The 23,838-nt window shown below is 41.2% G+C and overlaps 1 protein-coding gene across 1 annotated transcript in view; it reads left to right on the top strand.

Annotated features, from left to right (window-relative positions):
- LOC124780636 (integral membrane protein GPR180) overlaps window positions 1-23,838 on the top strand; it is a 63,112-nt gene that overhangs the window by 2,326 nt on the left and 36,948 nt on the right. Inside the window, exon 2 of the mRNA XM_047253795.1 lies at window positions 18,245-18,410. Coding sequence (XP_047109751.1) covers window positions 18,245-18,410 — 166 coding nt within the window. The remainder of the gene's footprint in view (window positions 1-18,244; window positions 18,411-23,838) is intronic.

The raw sequence follows: 23,838 nt of genomic DNA, 5'->3' as shown, positions 1-23,838 counted from the left end.
ATAAGATATTTATGCTCTTATTTGTTTAAACATAATTTTTTTTGTGAGCTTCAGAATTTTGTGGTATCAGAACACCTCAGTATTTGTGGATACAAATCAGTTAGGTACAAATAGAGATACACTGTTTTTTCCTTCTCATGACAAATATCAAATTTGGCACTTAAAATGTTTTCCATGTCCACTCTTCATATCGTATAGGACAATTCACAGGTAATGCAATTAATTAGTAATTACATTAGTTAGTAAGTGAGACTACAAGTTCAACACAAACAAGTACATAATAATATAACATAGGCCTAATATAAAGTGTCATAACACAAAATGATAATATAATTGGGCTAATAATATTTGGTAAATCAGATTTACTTAATCCAGAAACAGAGCAAAAGAAGTGGTCAAATGTGAACTGTTCTACTTTCAAATGACTCACGCGAATGTGGCTGGGTAACATTATTTCAACAAGCATTTTTAAAACAAAACTGGCAGCTTTGCCTTTTATTTTTTTTAAATGTGGAATTCCCCAAAAAATAATTCTGTATGTAAGTAGAGACTGCAGTGCCATAGTAATTTGTATTATAAGTGTGACAGTTAACAGCATACGTAAGTGTACTCAGCTTTTTATTTGGGCTTTTAATGTGGATCTCCCACTTCAGATTCTTTTGTACACATAAGCCTAAACATTTTGTGCCACCCTCATTTCAGACATTTCTCCCCTTGATTATGAAAACAGGATTTGCATTGTGAAGTTTTTGTATAGTGTGGAAGTTAAGTGCCACCTTTTATTTTCAGAGTTTATGATAAGTCTGTTGTGAAACATCTTGATAAACTTTGCAGTGTTGATGTCACAGTTCCCTGCAGATTCCGTCTTTGTGTGATCAAATTAGGATATCAGTGACATCTATAAAGTTATTTTTTCAGGCAAATCATTTACATACAGCAGAAGTAGGACAGGTCACAGAACTGACTGCTGAGGCACTTCACAATAGAATCCCCCCCACATTACTGCAATAATCAGAAGTGCTGTGTGTTACTGTATCTTTATGTTTTATTCCTGTTGATGATCTCTGAGGCATGGCTGTATCTATCCTTTAGACTTGTCTCTTGTTCTGTAATTACTTAATTTATGCAAGAGATTTTCGTGATCAATATAACATCAAATACGGAAATACAGAAGCATCTGATTCCGCCCGTCTGCTTTCACCCATGATGTCACAAATATGGCGGAAACAACCATACACTACAGCTCTAATATGGTGCCTATGACGTCATTACGTAACCATGACCATGAACACGAAAATATATTGAGATACCAACACACACACATTTCACAAAAAATCTAATGAAACTAACGGGACAAGCGTGGGAAATTGGGGGTTTTTGGGTGGGGACAAAGTAAATATAAACAAATTTAGACACACACCACCATACCAAACCACACAAAATGACGAAAAAAACCGACAACACAAAACTCCCCAAATTCCACTAAACACAATATCCTCTGGAATCATACACTTCCCTTGACCTATATAGCCCAACAGCAGCTCCTGATCCGACAAATTTGAATCGAACACTTCCTTTGACGTATATAGCTCAACAGCTGCTCCCGATTCCACAAATAACACTTCCCTTGACCTATATAGCTCAACAGCAGCTCACGATCCCACAAATTGGAATCGAAAACTTCCCTTGACCTATACAGCTCAACAGCAACTCCCGATACTGGAAGACCTATATAGGTCAACAGAAACTACCGACACCAAATCATAAAACCCAAAACTACAACCACGTCCGCAATCATCACTACCTCAAAAAACACAACAAACCAACGAAATTGGAATCGAACACTTCCCTTGACCTGTTATCCTTACGACATCTCCGCATATAGCCGTTCCTGGTCTGAGACGCCTGAACTTTAGTAAGCCTCATTTCTTTACGACACACTAAACACTTCACGACTTCATCCAAAAATCCGAATAGTTGAAGAAATTTTATTAGAGACAACATAGTGTCCCCCATCATTGCCGACAGCCAAAAACTGTTGACCTTGACAGCCACATCCGTACCTACCAAAGACATAAAAAAAGCAATTTACCAAAATTCACACACAACGAACAGAAAAAAACTGCAATAATGTCAACATAACAAAACCAAAACCGTTAACTCACTGAAAAATATTCCGCTGAAAGCACAGTCACTACCGATACCACACATGTGCATTGCTACCATGCAAATGAACCCCATACGCCACGTAACACGCTACCCATAAACACACCACCAGAGAGAAACACCGATCGCAACAATACACCACCTACAAACACGCCACACACGCAAACTAATCTGAAAACGTCACCTAACACACAACACATAAACATACCATCAGAGAGCACCACCGATCTCATCAAAATTACACCTACAAACACACCAGTCTCACAAACTAAATTCCGCGCCGTTGTAATGTCACACACCAAAACAGCCTTACATCACAGGTCAAAGCCAATGGGTGGGATCGGACACTTTGGTCGGCTAAACTCAAGATACTAAACTCAATATATAAGCCAGTGGATGTTGTTTTTCATATTGTTGTTACTATTTCTGTTAAAAAGGCAAATATTGCTGACTGGGTTGACCTTTTGGTTTGGAAGCCATGCTGTGCATTATTTATCAACATTTTATATTCAGTCATATCTTTCATAGTAAGTAAAGAAATCAAGATTAGTGGTTTGGTTGGAGTATTCATAAAATCTCCCCTTATTTTCACATGATTTTTATCCCTTTTGTGGTCCACAAGTTCTAGAAATCAGAGAATATAAGGGAATTTCAAATGTGTCAGGGGAATTAGGCAAATATCAGGGACATTTGAAAGAAAAAAAAGGTAAAATCTCATTTTTGTCTCAGTGGATGAAGTGGTTTGGTTATTGTGATGTCATGCGTGGTCACTGGCTGGATGCAGCTGAGTATGTGTGCCGCTTCCCTACTCCCTCATTCTTACAGCTTCTCGCCTTCCAGCCATTCCCCTCAGCTTGAAGTCAGTGCTGCCACCATTTCTTGCCAGTAGCCTAGCTGCTGCCAATGATAGGCAGGGGAATGTGAGGAGTCGATTGTTTGGATCTGATTCTCAGAGACTGTGGACTCAGTGGCCAGAGACAGCGATCATGTGTACATAAGCTGTGTCTGAGTGATAATGTGAAAGTGTGTGCGCTCTCGTTTTCTGACAAAGGCTATGGCTGAAAATTTAGTTGTGAGAATGTGACTATCTTTTGTACGTGCCTGTCTGTGGCATGTAGAAACCTAGATATCTTCACAATGAGTTGCTACTTATCCTCATTATTGTTGATTCTCATAGTATTTGCGCAAGTTATCTGTTGCACGGATTGATCACCGCAGTCTCATTTCATCAACGTGCTGCCTGTGACTCGTGAATAGTTGGCCGCATGAGTGGATTTCCATGACAGGCCAAAACTGCAGGCCATTTCTGCGGGTATCTCTAATGAATCAGGCCTGCCGATGTGACGCCCAATATTTTCCACTAATGTGCAGGTGCTGCTCGTCAGATCTAGTCTCACTGACCTGCCCACAGGCTGGGTCTGTCTGTGTGTGGCATAATGCGGTGGATTTTCATTATGGACCCTGGACTGCAGTGCTCTTCACAGGCCAGAGACCACAGGCAATGGATTTCAGGAATTGCGACTGTCTCACCACAAGTACATTGTACTGTGTGGCATTTTATAGACATTTTATTTGTTCTAGTGCATTTTGGCTCTTTGAAAGTTGTTCATATGTTAGAAAGTATGGACGATAAGAATGAAAAAAATTGTCACTGGCAGCTTGTACGCTATGTACTCATATATTTCTCGAAAGAAAAATCACACAATACTTGTAAAATGAAATGATTGTGTGGCATTGATGGCCGGGAGGCCCCATCCAGGGAAGTTTGGTTGCTGGGTTGCAGTGATGCCACATTGGTCAACTTGCGTGTGGGTGATCATGAAATGATGATGAGGACAACATAACACTCTGTCCACGAGTGGAGAAAATATCGAACTGGGGTCTGCTGCATGGTAGACAAGCACGTTATCACTCAGCTAAGCAGATGACACACAATACCACTACATTGGGTAATAACTGACAATAACGAACAAAGTAGAACCAACATTTTGTTTGTGGTCACCTATAAGTTTTACCCAGGCTAATGGGGATCTGTCTGGATGGACTTTCTTCCGTAGTTGTTCGTGGGAACACCATGAAGCCTAAGACACCTGTTTCTATTCCCAGTGGTTCAGTTTGGCCATTGGGCAATATTAACACCCAAAATCATGACACCTCATGTGGCTAGTCCACTTGAGTCACCCCTCCTGTCAGTGACAGTAATTAAAGTAAATGACCACATTCTGCAGTAGATAATGTTTTTGCTGTCATGAAACATGTGGATGGGTCTTTTGAGAAATTGTCACTATTTTATATCCATAGAGCTCTCAAGGTACTTGCAGGGCAACTCAAATCGATGAAGAGGCTGTGGAATGGTACTCTCCTTCTGGAAACTATGAAGGCTACCCAAGTACAGAAGCTGTTGAATGACAAGCTACATGGAAAATATCCCATCAGCAGTGAGCTGCATACTGAGTTAAACATCATGAAAAGCGATGTAACATGCTGGGACATTGTGGATATGGATACAAAACAACTGCATCTGAAGTGGGAAAGTGTAAGGCTGATTCAAGTCCAGAAAGTTATGAAAAGGGTTGATAGTGAGCTTCAAAAGTCTGTATCATTTATCCTGCTGTTCAGTCTGCTGAAGCTGCCTGAGTATATTGTAACAGGCATTCTCTGCCTTAAGGGCAGACCTTATGCCCCAAATCCAATGTGCTGCTTCAAGTGACAATGCTTCGGTCATACCACTATGGGTTGTAATGGTCTGGCAACATGTGGACGATGTGCTAACATGGGACACAAGCAATGTTCTCAATGCACTGCCCCACCTGGGTGTGTTAATTGTTCCCATGCCCCTGTGGTTAGGAACAAGGACTATACTGCCTTTGCTGAAGAAAAGAATATTCAGGAAATTAAAAGTCACCCAATGTATCTTTTACACTGACGTGAAGAAAGAATGTAAGGCCTCTGAGCCACAAAGTTTTGTTAAGTCTTTTGCTTCAACATTGAAGCAGGTTGCACAGAAGGTCAGTGTTAGTACTCAGGCTGTAGCAATTGAGCAGAGAACATCAACCTGCACCTGTAAATGCAGTTGCCAGCCTGCACCACTGGCCTTGCAGCCTAGTCTTCCTATCACGGAAACATTGAAAGTTACTGAACATAGTGTAAGTATAGATAGCAAAACCCTCGCAGGAGACATAGGAAGAAAGCTATCTGCTCCAAAGCCATCGGATGGATCTAATGACGACCATACCATCGCTGGTACGGATGGCGGCATTGTCGTAAGGGAACCAGTGAGTTCCTCAAGTGACCCACCCCACCTCTCCCTCCATTGCAGTCTCGCTACCATGGAGGAACAGGAAGGGAAAGAAGATGGAGTGAACCCTTACTGTTAAAACGGCTTCCATACTGCAGTGGAACTTCAATGGTTTCAGGATACATGTGGAGGAACTCTGTCCGTTAACTCAGGGTAGATCAGTGAGTCTTATCTTCAAGAGACATATTTTAAATCCTCTGATGCTCCTGAGCTACATGGCTATGTTGTCAACAAGGAGGACAACCTCAGTGGAGAGAGAGCTAAAGCAGAAGTGTCCATTTTTTACAACAATGTCTACCACTCCTTGCTTCTCTCCCTCACAACCAGCCTTGCAAGCAAGTGCTCTATTGGTTCACGTACGTCATCAGTTGAAGGTATGTTCACTTTACTTGCCCCCACTTGAAGTGTTTGATAAAGAGCCTCTGTGTGACCTTCTTACTCAGCTCCCCACCCTTTCACCTTCTGTGGCAATTTGAATGCACATAATGTGCTTTGGGGCTCTGTCACATGCATGTTGTTGAACATGGAGCAGAACATGCTCTTCATCGAGGTTATTCACTGCCGTAGATCCTCGCACACACCGCTCAGTGGGAAGTAGTTGATGATTTGTACTCAAGTCATCAATTCCCAATCTAGATTCATCTGCCAGACTGAGTGGTACCAGAAAGACATTCACTTTGTATGGCAGACTGGACACTTAACAGCCAAATCGCTGTGTTTGAACACTGCAACAGTGTCCAGGAATGGATGGTTTGTGTTACCCATGTCATTCACTGTGTTGCTAAAGCATCATTCCACAGTCTTCAGGCCTGCTGAAAAGGCAAACTGTCCCTTGGTGGAATGACAAATGCTGCACTGCAATCCAGTCCAGGTGGCTGGCTCTCCATCAGTTCAAATGCCGGCCATCTAGAGAGGACCTCGTAGCATTTGGATAGTAAGGGAAAAATATCACTGAATTATTAGGGAAAACAAAAGAGGTCAGGAAATAGTTCCACTAAAAGTATAGTTGCATGGGAGGCCATGAGGAAAATTTTTGAGAGAGGAGGGTGTGACCGGTGGCTGCTGTAATGAGAATGGAAGTCTCCAAACCACTCTACAAGACATTTCTCAGACTATGGTGGCCTATTTTGCTACAGTTACTGCCACAGCCCATCAGGATCCAGTTTACTGGTACCGCATAGTGTGTGCTTAGAGGAGCAGTTGGGCCTTCTGCTACACTACTGATGAAGAATACAAGTGCTCCTTTTCCATCTGGAAGCTAGATTCTCCACTGTCTGCGGCTTGCCACAACAGGATCCTTTATAGTATGCTGTGGCACCTATCAGGGTGGAGCAATGAAATCCTCATAACCCTTTTTAATGTCACTTGAGCATAAGGTTACTTTCCCTACTTGTGGCGAGAGGCAGTTTTAATTCCTCTTTTAAAACCAGGAAAAGACTGCACATGCCTAAGAAGTTATCATAATGTTGCCCTCACTAACTGTGTGGGGAAGACCTCATAGTGGATGGTCAACCGCCACCTTGTCTGAATCTTAGAATCCAGGCGGCTTCTTAGTCGCTTTCAGTACGGGTTCAGGACATATTGCTCCACCTTTGATAAACTGGCCTTCTCGAAGACAGCTATACAACAGGCTTTCCTGCACCGTCATCTTCTGGGTATATTTCTTCATTTCAAGAAGGCCTACGATACTATTTGGAGGCGTCTTATCATCAGGCAGTTCCATGAACAGAGTTTTTGTGGATATCTTCCCATTTTTATGTGGTCCTTCATCTCTCCAGGGTGTTTCCAAAATCAAGTTGGTGACATGACTGCATTGAGCGTGAGAACAGTGTCCCTCAAGGTAGTATTTTAAGTGTGACTTTCTTTGGCATAGCTATTAATAGTGTTACATCAGATGTTAAATGTCCTGTACAGTGTTATTTGTGTGTCGATGACTTCTTTGTCTTTTGTTCCTCTTCAAGCCTTGCAACGACACCACATCAGATGCAACTCACTCTTCAGCAGTTGGATGAATGGGCAGAGTAGAGGGGCATTAAGTTTTCAGCCGAGAAGTCTGTGTAATTTCTTTTTAACTGTTCCCATTCTGTTCTCAAGTTCCCTGAGTTGAGGATGGGGGACATTTTTCTTGATTTTAAAGATACGGTTAGGTTTCTGGGCCTATTTTTCTTGAAGCTTACGTGGTGCCACACCTTAAGGACCTGAAAAAATAGTCTCTCAAAGCACTAAGTATTTTAAAATGCCTTAGCCACAATTCATGGGGGGCAGACAGGAGTTGTCTGCTCCAATTTTACAGAGCTTTCTTGCAGTCTTGGATCAATTATGGGTGCATGGTGTATAGGTCTGCAAGACCATCTTATTTAAAGATATTGGACTTAGCGCACAATGAAGGGATTTCACTAGTCCCATACTGAGCCTCTGTGCTGAGGCTGCTGAGCTGCCACTTCACATCAGGTGACAGCTGCTCAGTGTGAGCCAGCCATATAAGATAAGATGCTGTCAATGCCATATACACCTGTGTACCCTACTGTTACTCGGCCTCCAATGGAAAGACTTTTTCGTAATCTGTGACAAGCGATGAGGCCCTGTGGGATTCGTGTGGACTGCATGTTAGAGGTGGGTGTGGCGGGTTTTAATGTTTTACACCAAGGTTGGAGCAGATCTCCTCCTTAGCTCCTACAGAGGCCCAGAATTGTTTAAGATTTGATGAATTTGATGGATGATTGCATTTCCAATTTTACATTTCAGTCTCTGTTTTATAATATTTTAGATTTTAGCAAGGCATCATGGTTTTACAGTCGTGTGAGGTTGGCTCCCAATAGGGGACTTTGTTGACTGTTATGTAATTCGTCCAACCCTCTCTTCAGGATTCGTCTTCCCCATACCCATACCATATTTTCTGTAGAGCTCCATGTGATCCTGAACGCACTGGAGCAGATGAGGCATCTTCAGGGCAAACAATTTCTCATCTACTCTGATTCTCATAATGCTCTAAAATCATTGCAGCACATGTATTCAGCAGAGAAATTGGTGCAGCTCATGCAGGACCAACTGTACTTCCGACAATGGTGGGGGAGGAAGTGTCATTCTGCTGGGTAACATGGAAATGTGGAAATTTGGAGGAATGAACAGGCCGACAAAGCAGTGAAGGAAGCCCGCAGGGAACATACCATACAGAATGCGCCATTTCCTTCCATGCTGCCATTTCGCTGATGGGTCACAGATCATTGCAGTTATGGGAGGAGAATGGCAGGTAGTGACAGACAATAAGTTGCTGTTGGTGAAGCCAGCTGTCCAGTTATGGAGATCCATGTGCCAGTCACTCTGGTGTGATGAGGCAACCCTGACCGACCTCCACATTGGCCACTGTCCCCTCACATAAGGCTTTTTACTCCAGCGAGAGGAGCCTCCCATCTGTGATGCCTGAAATTTAGGTGGGGTCTGCCCTCTATTTTACCTGATGATGAGGTGAGTGTGGTTAAGCTTTTAAAATTTTGTGATATGTCTGGATTCTGGCCTAAGATTTTAGTATGTTGCAGACTGTCTGGTTTACACCCCTTTTGTCCATCAATCAGTCAGCCGTACGTATCTGCTTTCTTCTTTTAATTCTTTCCATGTTTTCTCCCTCTTCTACTTTGTGTTGGATTTGACTCAGTGTTTCTCGTAGCTTTTTGTATGTGTGTTTAAGTCTTTCAGGACTCATTTATGTTTTTATACGCGGGTCTTATGTTACTAATTTTCTTATATTCCTCCACACTCATCTCATTAATTCTATTTCAGGTGCTAAAGACCTTGCTGCTGTGCTCCCTCAAAACCTTTTCATCACCATCATCATCACCATCATCATTCTTTCCAAAAGATATTAAAAATGCTTAAATGTGGACATAAATGCATCATATTTGTATCATCACAGCTGTAAATGTCATTCTGCTTTGCTCCCTTCAGGAAAAAAGAAAAATATTCCAAATTTTGCACTGCTTCTTACTCCATGCAGTTTGAGTCTCCTGCAATATTCAGTGTACGAATTTGAACATAGTGATAACTAAAACTTGTGTTTACAACTTGCATGTTGTAACCGTAATAGTGTGTATTTATGCAACACTCGTCATTTATAGACACATGAGTTGCTGTCTAATGAGAGTTCAGTTACAGATGTGCTTTTGTTGGAAAACTATAGTAAATCTATAATTTGATCTTCGGATTGTAAGAAATCACTGTTAAAACCAATCCTGTTATTCTTTGAGGCTTGAAAACAAAGCATGTAGCCTTCCAATTCATTGCTAACCAAAGGTAGAAGGTCTGGCTGTGGTGCTTCCACATTTCTACATTCAGACCCAAGTTCAATTTTCTGTTGGGGTTGTCTCCCATAGTCTTGGAAAGTCCCTTATCAAACCTATGTGGCAGTGTAGAAGAAGATCATTCATGTGCTTTATCTAACATTGGTATGCACGGTCCTCTTCAACCCTCAAAACAATTGACCATTCTCTCCTCTAACCCCGGCAGGAGACCCTCATAAGGTACTTCCAGCTAGGTCAGTGGACTGAGATTTTTTAAGGAGGTGTTATTCCTCTATCACTCACTCTTTATCTTGACTTTTGGCATTCAGAGTGTGGTTTTCCAATGTTCGGCTCAGGTTGGCAAGTAACTATAAAGCCATAAGTTTATGGGTTATAAAATTTACTCCAGCATCATAAAATAAAAATTACAAACTTTTTGTGAACCACTCTTGGAAGAAGAAAAGAATGGGTTCTGGAAAGGTAGATCATGCACTGATGGCTGCTTCACACTGGAGATGCTAACTGAAAAGGAAAGAATTCAACCTGAAAACATATCTGGCATTTACTGATTTTAAGAAATCTTTCAGTACAGCTGAGAGAAAATACTTTGGAAAATCTGGGCAGAAAGTAACACCCCAACACACACCATAAAAGGCAGTTTGGAACATATAGTCAAAATGTTATTCCACTTATTGGAATGGAAACACATTCACCAAGTGGTTTGACAAGGATGTTGCCTCTCACTGCTCATGTTGTCAGAAAGTGAGCTGTCAGCCACAAGACCTTTGTTGAAAATCAAACACAACACACACAAAACCACACTTTCTGGCAGCTAAAGCCAGACTGAGAGTAGCAGTGCATCGTGTAGAGTCAACAAGGTGTTTGGGGTAACGAGGAGGCTGAAGCAGTAAGGCAATGGGATAGCAGGATAGGGGCGGGGGATGATAAACTGCTGCTTGTGGGAGTGTGCAGAGACAAGGTGGAGAGAGGGCAGGGGAGCTAGGTGCAGTTGGGAGGTCAGACAGATGGTGGGGTGACGGAAAAGGAGAGAAGAAAAACAACTGGTTGCATTGGTGGAATAGAGGGCAAGTGTAGTGCTGGAATGGGAACATGGAAGGGGCTGGATGGGTAAGGACAATGACTAACGAAGGTTGAGGCCAGGAGGGTCACAGAAACATAGGATATATTCCAGAGAGTGTTCCCACCTGTGCAGTTCAGAAATGCTTGTGTTGATGGGAAAGATCCAGATGCCACAGGCTGTGAAGCAGTCACTGAAATGAAGAACATCTTGTTAGGTGACATGCTCAGCAACAGGGTGGTCCAGCTGTTTCTTGGCCACAGTTTGACAGTGGACATTCATGCATACAGACAGCATGTTGATTGTCATGCCCACGTAGAATGCAGAACAGTGGTTGCAGCTTAGCTTGTAGATCACATGACTGGTTTCACAGGTATACCTGCATTTGATGAGATACGTGATGTTTATGACTAGACTGGAGTAGGTGGTGGTGGGCGGATGTATGGGACAGGACTTGTTTCTAGCTGTATTACAGGGATATTAGTCATGAGACAATAGGTTGGGAGCAGAGGTTGTGTAGGGATAGGTGAGGATATTTTGTAGGTTCTGTGGGCGGTAGAATACCTCTGTGGGAGGGGTGGGAAGTATAGTGGGAAGGATACTTTTCATTTCAGGGCACGATGAGAGGTAATCAAAACCCTGGCAGAGAATGTAATTCAATTGCTCCAGCCTTGGGTGGTACTGTGTCTTGAAGGGAATGCTCCACTGTGGCCAGACAGTGTGACTTTGGAAGGTTGTGAGTGACTGGAAAGATAAGGCACGGAAGATCTGTTTTTGTTCAAGGTTGGGAGGATAATTACGGTCTGTGAAGGCCCCAGTGAGAACCTTGGTATATTTCGAGTGGGACTGCTCATCACTACAGATGCGATGGCCGCAGGTGGATAGGCTACATGAAGGGGACTCCTTGGTATGGAATGGGTGGTAGCTGCCAAAGTGGAGGTATTATTGGTGGTTGGTAGGTGTGATATAGATAAGAGATAGTGATGGAGCCATCTTTGAGGTGGAGTTCAATGTTGAGGAAGGTGGTTTTTTGGGTTGATCCAGATCATGAAGATGTCATCAGTCAATCTGAACCAGGTGAGGGATTTGGGATTCTGGGTGTTTAACAAGGATTCCTCTAGATGGTCCATGAATAGGTTGGCATAGGATGGTGCCATGTGGATGCCTGTTGCCATACCCCAGATTTGTTTGTAGGTAAAGCCTTCAAAGGAGAAGTAATTGTGGGTGAGGATATAGTTGGTTGTGGCAACTAGGAAGGAGCTTGTTGGTTTGGAATCCATTGGGCATTGGGAATGGTAGTGTTTAATAGGGGTAAGGCTATGGGCATTAGGGATGTTAGTGTAAACGGAGGTGGCATCAGTAGTGACAAGCAGGGCACCATGTGGTAAAGGAACATGAACTGTGGAGAGTCGGTGGAGGAAATGGTTGGTATCTTTTATATAAGAGGGTAGTTTGTTGGTAATAGGATAAAAGTGTCAGTCTATGAGAGTAAAGATTCTCTCAGTGGGGGCATAGTAATTGGCCACAATGGTGCATCCTGGTTTGTTGGTTTTATGGACTTTAGGAGGCATGTAGAAGGTAGGAGTGCAGGGAGTGGTAGGGATGAGGAGACACTGGACATCCTGCTGGATATCTGATATAGGTATCTGGTATAGGGTCAGTGTAGCAGGGTTTGTAGGTGGATGAATCTGGCAGCTGGCAGAGTCCTTTTGCCAGGTAATCCCTGCAGTTCAGAACAACAGTGGTGGACCCTTTGTCAGCAGGTAGGATTATAAGGTTGAGATCCATTTTTAGGTGGTAGATTGCTGTTCTTTCCGCAGATGTAAGGTTAGTTTGCATGTTGAGGGATTTGGGGAAAATTAACAGGGGTGATTTGGGGGCAGTGGGGGTGGATCACTGTTAGATGGAGAAGTGAACTGAGTTGGTCGTTGGTTGAGTCTTATTGATAGAGTAGGTGGCGAAAAAGTGTCTCCACTGTAGGGTCAGGGAGAAGGAGAGAACATTTTATATAGGTCCTGCGTGATTGAATTTGGGAGTGGGTCAAAAATTGAGGCCTTTGCAAAGGACTGATACTTCTGTGAGGCTAAGGCATTTGGAAGAAAGGCTCATGACTGTGTTTTTGGTCCCTTTAGGTTCTGGATTCTGTGTGGTGGTGGTAGGGAGTTTTGGAGGGTGGGGCAAATGTAGTAGATCTGCGAGACATTGTCTGTCAACTATGAGGGGACATGGGGGAGGTGTTGAGGTTGTTGTAGAGGTGGTTGATTGTGGTAGTCCAATGCAGGAGCAAGAAGCGAACATGGCAGAGAGTTTTTTGAGGTGGCATTGTACGTATTGCTCTAGTTCCTGGAGGGCAAGAGTTTCAGTGTGAGTTATGGGGTCCAGGCATTCGGGATTGCATAGCAGAGGAATTTTATGGATGGAGAGAAGATATTGCAAGGAGGTTTGTGCCTGATTGATATGGTTTTGTAGGACTTTGTTAGTGAGGGTTCAGAATTGGCCGAATCTGAACAGACGGAGTTCATTGTGGAAGGAAGTGTGACAGCAAGAGAGGGGTAATTTGTTGGTAAGGCCATTTTGGGGGATTCCATGAGCCAAGCAACAACGCAGGAACAGTATACGGGAGTGCTTTCTGGCCATAGATAAGGAAACTTCTGTATTGATGCAGATGGAAAGAGCAGGGATCCATGATGGTGGCCAAAAATGCATAAAAATGTGCATGTAATGTAGAATTACATCAAACAAAATGCACAAAAATACACCCAACCACGAGGAAAAAATCACGAAAAGGATGAAGTAAGGGGAAACAAGATGAAATCTTATGGAGTAGGCCGATAGTGAAAGGTGAAAAGCAACTGAAATTGGCATGAAGACACAATGGGGTTGAAGAAAAATTAAATGAAAAGGTTGTAATGTAGGCTGCATGTCTGTGGGCAGATAAGTGTGAAAAAGGGGTATTGCAGATGTGATTAGAAGAGGTGAAGTTAATAAGTGCAAACAAGAATAGAGAGGAAAAGGAGTGACGAATGGGGAAGGGGTTGGTTGGATGAGATACTAGTTAGTGTGACACAGGAAAGACATGGGCAATGACACGCAAAAATAAGTGAGAGTGACGTAGGAAGAATGATCAATTAGAAGGTATGGATTAATGATATCGGTGGGACTAACATGGGACATGAGATGCTGCACCAACAATCAGTATGGTCTTGTAGCCATCTGTTGTGCGTGGCCGAGACATTTGATACAGTGTTGTTCGTAAGTAGAGTGTGGAGTGCAGTTTTAAAGGTGACAAGAGAAACACAGGAAAGAGGAGAAAGATGGATAAACACTGAGTATAGTAATGTATTAGAATAACAGAGGAAAACGGCACAGGGTTACGGGAGGGAAGAAAAGCCATGAGGCAAAATCAAAAAATGGGAAATCCATGGTGGAATGTAACATTATTATGAAAAGTATAGTTGCTACTCACCATATAACGGAGATGCCGAGTCGCCAATAGGCACAACAAAAAGACTGTCTGAAAGTGAGCTTTCAGCAAACTAGCCTTTGTTGAAAATAGACAAAACAAACACACACACACACACACACACACACACACACACACACAACTCAGGCACATGTAGCCACAATCTCTGGCATCTGAAGCCAGCCTGCGAGCAACAGCACATGGTGAGAGAGGCTACTGAGTGATGGGAGTAAGGAGAGAGCTGGGACAGGGAGGGAGAGGCATAACAGGGTAGGGGTGGGGGATGATTAATTGCTGCCTGTGGGAGCATGCAGGGGTAAGGTGGAGAGAGGGTAGGTCAGGTAGGTGTAGTCGGGAGACTATACGGTGGATGGGGGGATGGATAGCGGAAAAGGAGAGAAGTAAAAAGACTTGGTGTGTTGGTAGAATAGAGGGCTGTGTAGTGCTGGAATGGGAACAGGGAAGGCGTTAGGTAGGTGAGGTCAATGGGTAATAAAGGTTGAGGCCAGGAGGATTACAGGAATGTTTAAATTATCTGTGAATGGAGACAAAATGCCCATGGCCTCACCTCTGATGGTGTAGGATAAGCCTGGTGGGAAGGATCTTGGACAGGTTGTCTCACATATCAAGGCATGACGATAGGTAATCAAAGCCCTAATGAAGGATATGGGTCAGTTGTTCCAGTCCAGGTGAGTATTGGGTAATGGGGGGGGGGGGGGGGGTAATTCCTCTGTAACTAGTTCTTGGGGGTGGTAGAAGGATTTGGGGTGTGTGGGGATGTGGCATGGGAAATCTGTTTTCAGGCTATGTACGGGGGACAGTACCTGTCTGTGAAAGCCTTTATGGTTCTGGGCAAGAGAGCAGCCATCACTTAAATTACGCCATCCCTGGGTGGCTGTGCTTTAGGGGAAGGGATTTTTTTGGTGTGCAAGCGATGGCAATTGTTTAAATGCAGGTACTTTTGGTGGTATAAAATAAGCAACTTTTCTTAAATATCTCACGAATTATGCTTGTCACTACCTCCCAATTTTAATGGGAATTTTCTAGGGCGTGAAACAGTGGGGAGACTTAAGGGGGTAGGATGTCAAACGGGCCAACTTGGAGCAGGAGAGCATCACAGGACATTTTAATTTCCACTGTCTATACTTTTACAAATAAATTCATAAAACTTTGTCAGCTTTACCAGGAAGGATTCAGGATTCACACTCATTGAGGTGAAAGCTCGAAAACATAACAAAATAATTTTTTTAATGTGTGAAATTTCATAATTTTTTCACTTACTAATGGCTGCATTTGTTGCTATAGGTACACTTTTCTTCATAAGTTAGAGAGATTCTTCGATGAATTTTGCACAGCGTACATACCATACTTACAGGTGTATTAAACTCTAGAATTTATTTAATTTATGAAAAAACGAATGATCTGTTGTATTTTAAACTTCATGGTTACAAAAAACATAAATTTTGTAGTTAATTACCTCTATTTTTACCACAGTTTTTAATAGATTTTGAAAATTTTAGAGTTTCATACACCTTTAAGTATGGTTTGTATGTTGTGCAAAATTCATTGAACCATCTCTCTTACTTATGAAGAAAAGTGTACCTATAGCAACAAATGCTGCCACTAGTAAGTGAAAAAAATTATGAAATTTCACATGTAAAAAAAATTACTTCGTTATGTTTTCGAACTTCCACTGCTATGAATGTGAATTCTGAATCCTTCCTGGTCATGCTGACAAAGTTTTATGAATTTATTTGTAAAAGTATAGACAGTGGAAATTAAAATGTCCTGTGGTGCCTCTCCTGCTCCAAGTCGGCCCGTTTAACGTCCTACCCCCCTTAATTGCAATGCATCACATTTTTATTTAGCATCTTCCCAAAGTATCTGTATTTCTGACTCCTACAAAACAGCATCTACAGAATGACAAGCAAGGCAGATATTCAATGAAACTTTTTGAAGTACTGCATTAAGTTTTGTTTTAGAGCAACGGGACAGTTCTTAAAGCCGTACTTAATGAATGCATTATAGGAATCTTTGTTCGCAGTTTCAGAGGCAATCTCTTGTTTTCATACATAGACCTCTACAAAAAACAATAAACTCTGCCATATTTTTCGTTGTACTGAATCCATGTAGATGTTTTTATCCAGTGTTTTTGTGAAGTCCTGCCCCAATGGCTGCCACTTTCAGTACCACTACCATTTTTTGTGAAATTACCAGAAATAGTAACAGGGATTTCATTGTCACAAGCTGCCAAGGATGGATCACTTCTACTGCCACGCGCTGTCGACTCGATATCACCATCACAATTACCAGTTGAAGTCCTTTTGTATTTCACTATATACTCATCCATTTTAATGATTTTGACATGCAAGGCACGAAGACACAATATAATTCCAAGCACACATGACACATTTCAAATAGATCACAAACTAACGTTTAGTGGTGTGCACATCCTGACTTCGGACTACTTCGTTGTTTGTTCACTTGTTGAAGTCTGGAAATTCAAATTCAGGATAAGTTACAGTACATCCAACAGGATTCTCAAGGGGGAAAAAAATCTCTCACTGCCTGTTGTGTTTCGTGATTGTTGCAGAGCTGCAAATTCAACCACAAAGAACTTCGCTAAGTTGTTTTAAGTACTGTCCATTTACTGAATGTTTTAGCTAGGAGAGATGGGGCACTCTTCACAGCAGGTATGTTGGCTCACTAGTAACATATGTGGCTGTATCAAAAGGTTATATTAAAAGAAACTGCTATTTAAATTCATACTTCACAGTATAAATGTTCTCATCATAGCATACTCAACCGGCTTCATTTCTAGCTATTTAATACAATAATAATAATAATAATAATAATAATAATTAAAGGTTACCGCCTTCAGTTTATGTTATTGATTTAAAAAGTGGCATTCCCTTAATATTTGATTTTTTTTTTTAGAAAATGGTCACTTCACTGATATGCTATATGTCAATGTGGATTTTAATTCCTACAAATTCAGTTAGCCATTTGTTTTAAAATAACCTTTTCACAGTGCTGTATTACAAAAACCAGCTACCCATCAATGTGGTGAGCAAGTCAATTTTAACAGTAATGTAAAGAAAAAATAATACTGCAGTTTTCAGTGAGGACCGCTGTGCATACTCACTCAAATTTTGGGGTTTGCTTGAGCAACCAATCATACCTACGTAGCCTATGCAGCATGACACTGCACTTTAGTAACAGGATGTGTCATTTTGTTTTGGTTTCTCTAATGACATGCTGTGCTACTGTAGTATAAGGATTTCATTGTGTGCCGTAAGTGCAGGCATTTATCTACAAACCAATAACCAAACCAAAATTAATTATGTAATATTATTTTTTGAGGTCACACTTGAAACTTTATGACTTACCCTCGTATGTTGCATTGATAGTGTGTGTGTTTTTGTTTGTACGTTTCACCTTTATGTTTCATATTTGTATTTTGTTCACAATACATCATTTAATTTGTGTATGTTCACATCCTAATGATCATTTGATTTTGCTTGGAACATGTTATTTACTTGATCTGGTGGAGACGGCACTGCAGTGTGGACCTGGTGGAGCAGCGATGCAGTGTTTCAGGGAGGGGATTGGACTAGCTCAGATTGTATTGCGTGCTAGACTCATACACATCTGGTGTAGCTGATGATTCGTATAATATGATTTGTTGGTTTTTGCAATTTTTTTAAAATTTATATATTTTCATATATTAGTAGATGTATTTAAAATTGTAAAAACCCATCCCTTCCTTTTAGAACTATTATTTTCTTGCTAAGGGAAAGGGAGAGGCTTAAGTTGGGAAGAAAGATTAGAAAGAAGGGCCTGCTCACTCAGACTCAGGTTGATGGGGATGCACTTGACAAGTACGTTTATAGATGTAGATATTACAAAACTGTTGGAAATTTGTTAATTGATTACATTAAAGATTTACATGTTTTTGTTTTCAGATTTTGGTACATCAGTCTAGTTGCATGTTATCGTAATTTGACAACTTGTACCTGGCATCACTTTCCAGAAGAAGCTGAACTGGAATACGACTTATGGCTTGTCAATGGAAATCCCAATGTCACTGGATTTACTTCCCTGGTGTACCAGTTCTCTTTTGACAAACAGGTTTGTGTACTTGACTGAGAATTAAGCTTTATTCATTAACATCCTTGATTGCCATGCAACATTTCACTAGTATTAATAATTTATTCATCCAGTGATAATTTTTGTGATGATGTAGGATCGATCATTCATCTTATTATGAGGGAGACATAAATCATATATACAGACATATGGATATGTTTACTCATATTTAGTTATGGGAGGACAGATAGTGTGTCACTGATTATTAAAGGGTGACGCTGACATCTGCATGGTGTGAATTGCAAAAACCTAAACCAGGAGGACCAGACAGTGTGTGAGCCTGCGGTCTCCTGAAAGTGAGGGCAATGTCTCACCACATGCACTACATCATTCATTTACACCTAACACAACAATTGTCTTACTTTTGTGCATACTACGAACAACATAACTTAATAACATGTTCCTTCAGTCTCTCCACACTTTTCACTGCACATATCATACACACTTACCAATAACCTTAGGACCAAGGCCGTGCTGAGTAACAGAGTCAACATCCAGTCATGTTGAACTCAGAAAGTATATGAGACATTAGTATTATTCACCTGCAATCACATTTTGTTCTTTCAGCATTCATTATTTAAGAGATATGCTTTGATTGTTTTTTAGATAAATTTATGCTAGGTAGTCTTTTGAATAGTGTGTTTGGAAAGAGATTTTGAGCATGTTGTGGGCTGAAAAAGTGACAAATAAAATAGTAATGGAAAAATAAAACAAAAAAATATCTTTAGAGGCCAAAATAATCCAGACAAAATTAAGGTACTTTTGGCATATCACGAGAACAGTTAACACATCAGAAAAAACTGTAATGCTGAAGTGTATTTTTGCATAATTGACAAGACTGATTCTCCAGGTCTTTGGTACAGAGCTGAGTGGAGTGTCTGAATCAGAGGCTCAAGCAGCTCTGTGGCTGTGTAAGCTCTAGATTACTTGACTTGGATCATAGAGTGTAGGGGTGACATGATCTGCTTAAGAGATCAGAGGACCATTATACATGGGAGGCAGCTACGTAGAGAGTATAGTAGGGGCTGGATGTAATGGAGCACATGGTTTTCAGGTTAGTGTGTCTTGGAGAACTTCATCCAAGGGTAAACGTTTGAAGGAAGCAGGTCAAACACAGGACTAGAGTAAACCTAGAAAACATCATTACTATATTTGTAAATTATTGTAGCTGCCTTGGGAAAGTCCAAATCACTCCAAGTGCTCTTAGAAAGCTCTAAAGTAGAAATTTTTGTAGGCACTGAAATCTGTCTAAGACCCTTAGATAAGTTCAGCTAAACTTTTTACCAAGGACCTAATGGTGTACACAAAGGATAGACAAAATTTAGTTGGTAGTGGTGTGTCTGTCACTGTTAGGAGTGGTTCATCATATAATGGAAGTAGATCTTTCACATGAGCTAGTGTGGGTATAGGTTATGCTTGACAACGGAAATAAATTAATAATTGGTTACTTTTACTAACCCCTGAATTCAGGTGATGTAATTGCTGAAAGGGTCAATGACAGTTTGAGGCTTATTTCAAACATTGGAAACCCCAGGTAGGAATATCAACACTCTAGGAAAAGACAGATTGCTACTAACCATAAAGAAGACACGTCAACTTGCAGACAGGCACACTTAAAAGACTCTCACATATAGCTTCCAGCCACAGCCTTCGTCAATAAAAGAGAGACACACACACACACACACACACACACACACACACACACACACACCTCTTAATTTTGCCTGTCTGCAACTTGACATGTCTTCTTAATAGTAAGTAACAATCAGTCTTTTCCCACATTGTTGAGTCTTATTTCAAATAGATACTCATCCCATACAATTATAGTTGGTCCTGACTTTGATCTGCCCTTGCTATGTTGACGAAAATACATATTCTAAGGTGGTGGTAGGCATAAAACATCATCGGAATTTGTGAAATACCAAACTCTGGGTGTAGTTAGGTGTCAGAGGTGGGCCAGATGTGGTAATCAGTTGCTTCTATAGGCCTCCTCTGTCAGGAGACATAGTAGCAGAGCACTTCAGAAAGAACTTACAGAATTTTGTGAGTGAGTTTCCTGATTACTGACCTTGCTGTTGTAGTAGGGGGGACTTCAGTGTGCCAGCTAATGAGACAATTGTGCAATCAAAACTGGTGCCCGAGTTAATAGTTCGCATGATATTATTGTGAATGTCTGGTATGAAAATTACTTCAAGCAATTAGTTAGAGAACCTACTTTTCAGGTAGCATCTTAGACCTCCTAGCCACAAAGAGACCTAAACTTTTCTAATCAGTTAATGTAGAAGGTGGCATCAGTGATCATAAGGCTCTGATAGCATCAGCGACTCTGAGTATTACAAGGAATGTTGAGAAAGATAAGAAATTGTTTTTGTTTAGCAAGAATGATAGGATACAAGTTTCAAAGTATTTGAGTAGCCAACATAAAATATTCAACTCTGAGAACAAACATGTGGAGCACAAATGAATAAAATTCCAAAGTATTCTTCATTATGACATAGACAGGTATGTGCTGAACAAGGTTTTAAGAGATGGGAAAGAACCACTGTGATTTAATCTCACAAAACTGAGCTCATTGCGTTTGTGCATGAGATCAAGTGCACCCATGTTGATGCCATGTTCCTTGACTTCATGAAAGCATTTGGTACCATTTTGAGTTGAAAAAAGAAGAATCAGATCAGATTTGTGACTGAATTCAGGATTTTATTGCAGATAGAACTCAGCATATAATTGTTGTTGTTGTTGTTGTGGTCTTCAGCCCTGAGACTGGTTTGATACAGCTCTCCAAGCTACTCTATCCTGTGCAAGCTTCTTCATCTCCCAGTACCTACTGCAACCTACATCCTTCTGAATCTGCTTAGTGTATTCATCTCTTGGACTTCTTCTACAATTTTTACCCTCCACGCTGCCCTCCAATACTAAATGGGTGATCCCTTGGTGCCTCAGAAAATGTCCTACCAACCGATCCCTTCTTCTAGTCAAGTTGTGCCACAAACTTCTCTTCTCCCCAATCCTATTCAGTACCTCCTCATTAGTTATGTGATCTACCCATCTAACCTCCAGCATTTTCTGTAGCACCACATTTCGAAAGCTTCTATTCTCTTCTTGTCCAAACTATTTATCGTCCATGTTTCACATCCATACATGGCTACATTCCATACAAATACTTTCAGAAACGAATTCCTGACACTTAAATCAATACTCGATGTTGACAAATTTCTCTTCTTCAGAAACACTTTCCCTGCCATTGCCAGTCTACATTTTATATCCCCTCTACTTCGACCGTCATCAGTTATTTTGCTCTCCAAATAGCAAAACTCCTTTACTACTTGAAGTGTTTCATTTCCTAATCTAATTCCCTCAGCATCACCCGACTTATTTCGACTACATTCCATTATCCTCGTTTTGCTTTTGTTGATGTTCATCTTATGTCCTCCTTTCAAGACACTGTCCATTCCGTTCAACTGCTCTTCCAAGTCCTTTGCTGTCTCTGACAGAATTACAATGTCATCAGCAAACCTCAAAGTTTATATTTCTTCTCCATGGATTTTAATACCTACTCCGAATTTTTCTTTTAGTTTCCTTCACTGCTTGCTCAATATACAGGTTGAATTACATCGGGGAAAGGCTACAACCTGTCTCACTCCCTTCCCAACCACTGCTTCCCTTTCATGTCCCTCGACTCTTATAACTGCCATCTGGTTTCTGTACAAATGGTAAATAGCCTTTCGCTCCCCGTATTTTAACCCTGCCACCTTCAGAATTGGAAAGAGAGTATTCCAGTCGACATTGTCAAAATCTTTCTCTAAGTCTACAAATGCTAGAAACGTAGGTTTGCCTTTCCTTAATCTAGCTTCTAAAATAAGTCGTAGGGTCAGTATTGCCTCACGTGTTCCAATACTTCTACGGAATCCAAACTGATCTTCCCCGAGGTCGGCTTCTACTAGTTCTTCCATTCGTCTGTAAAGAATTTGCGTTAGTATTTTGCAGCTGTGACTTATTAAACTGATTGTTCGGTAATTTTCACATCTGTTATTCACCTGCTGTCTTTGGGATTGGAATTATTACATTCTTCTTGAAGTCTGAGAGAATTTCGTCTGTCTCATACATCTTGCTCACCAGATGGTAGAGTTTTGTCAGGACTGGCTCTCCCAAGGCTGTCAGTAGTTCTAATGGAATGTTGTCTACTCCCGGGGCCTTGTTTCGACTCAGGTCTTTCAGTGCTCATACAAGTGGTTCTCTTTTCTCTGAAGGTCTCTCTAATTTTCCTGTAGGCTGTATCTATCTTACCCATAGTGAGATAAGCCTCTACATCCTTACATTTGTCCTCTAGCCATCCCTACTTAGCCATTTTGCACTTCCTGTCGATCTCATTTTTATTAATGAAATGAAACTGACAGATATAAAGATTACTTCAGGAGTACTTCAAGATAGTGTGATGCTACACAAATATTAAGAAATATTTGAACATGAGGATCACTCTGGATGCAGACAGATTGGTACACAGATTCCGCAGTGGGGGAGTGTTTGCTTCAAGAAGGCCATTTGGTCGCCATAGTGGACAAAGTCGAAAGCTCCATACAGTATTTCACAGGTGACACGGTTGTCTGTAAGAAGGAAGCAGTACCAGAGGATGTTAGCAGATTGCTGGAAGACATTCAGAGGATTGACAGTTCATCAAAGGACTGGCAATTTACCCAGAATATAAATAAATTTAACTTGTTGTTGTTGTTGTTGTGGTGGTGGTCTTCAGTCCAGAGACTGGTTTGATGCAGCTCTCCATGCTACTCTATCCTGTGCAATGTTCGTCATCTCCCAGTACCTACTGCAACCTACATCCTTCTGAATCTGTTTAGTGTATTCATCTCGTGGTCTCCCTCTGCGATTTTTACCCTCGACGCTGCCCTCCAATATTAAATTGGTGATCCCTTGATGCCTCAGAATACGCCCTACCAACTGATCCCTTCTTCTAGTCAAGTTGTGCCTCAAATTTCTCTTCTCTCCAATTCTATTCGATACCTCCTCATTAGTTATGTGATCTACCCATCTAATCTTCAGCATTCTTCTGTAGCACCACATTTCGAAAGCTTCTATTCTCTTCTTGTGCAAACTATTTGCTGTCCATGTTTCACTTCCATACGTGGCTACACTCCATACAAATATTTTCCGAAACGACTTCCTGACACTTAAATCTATACTCGATGTTAACAAATTTCTCTTCTTCAGAAACGCTTTCCTTACCATTGCCAGTCTACATTTTATATCCTCTCTACTTCGACCATCATCAGTTATTTTGCTCCCCAAATAGCAATACTCATTTACTACTTTAAGCGTCTCATTTCCTAATCTAATTCCCACAGCATCACCAGATTTAATTCAACTACATTCCATTATTCTTGTTTTGCTTTTGTTG

The sequence above is a fragment of the Schistocerca piceifrons genome, chromosome 1 (assembly GCF_021461385.2).
Source record: "Schistocerca piceifrons isolate TAMUIC-IGC-003096 chromosome 1, iqSchPice1.1, whole genome shotgun sequence".
Lineage (NCBI taxonomy): Eukaryota > Metazoa > Arthropoda > Insecta > Orthoptera > Acrididae > Schistocerca > Schistocerca piceifrons.
The sequence above is the reverse complement of the archived record's forward strand: the minus strand, read 5'-3'. Positions and strand labels throughout refer to the sequence as shown.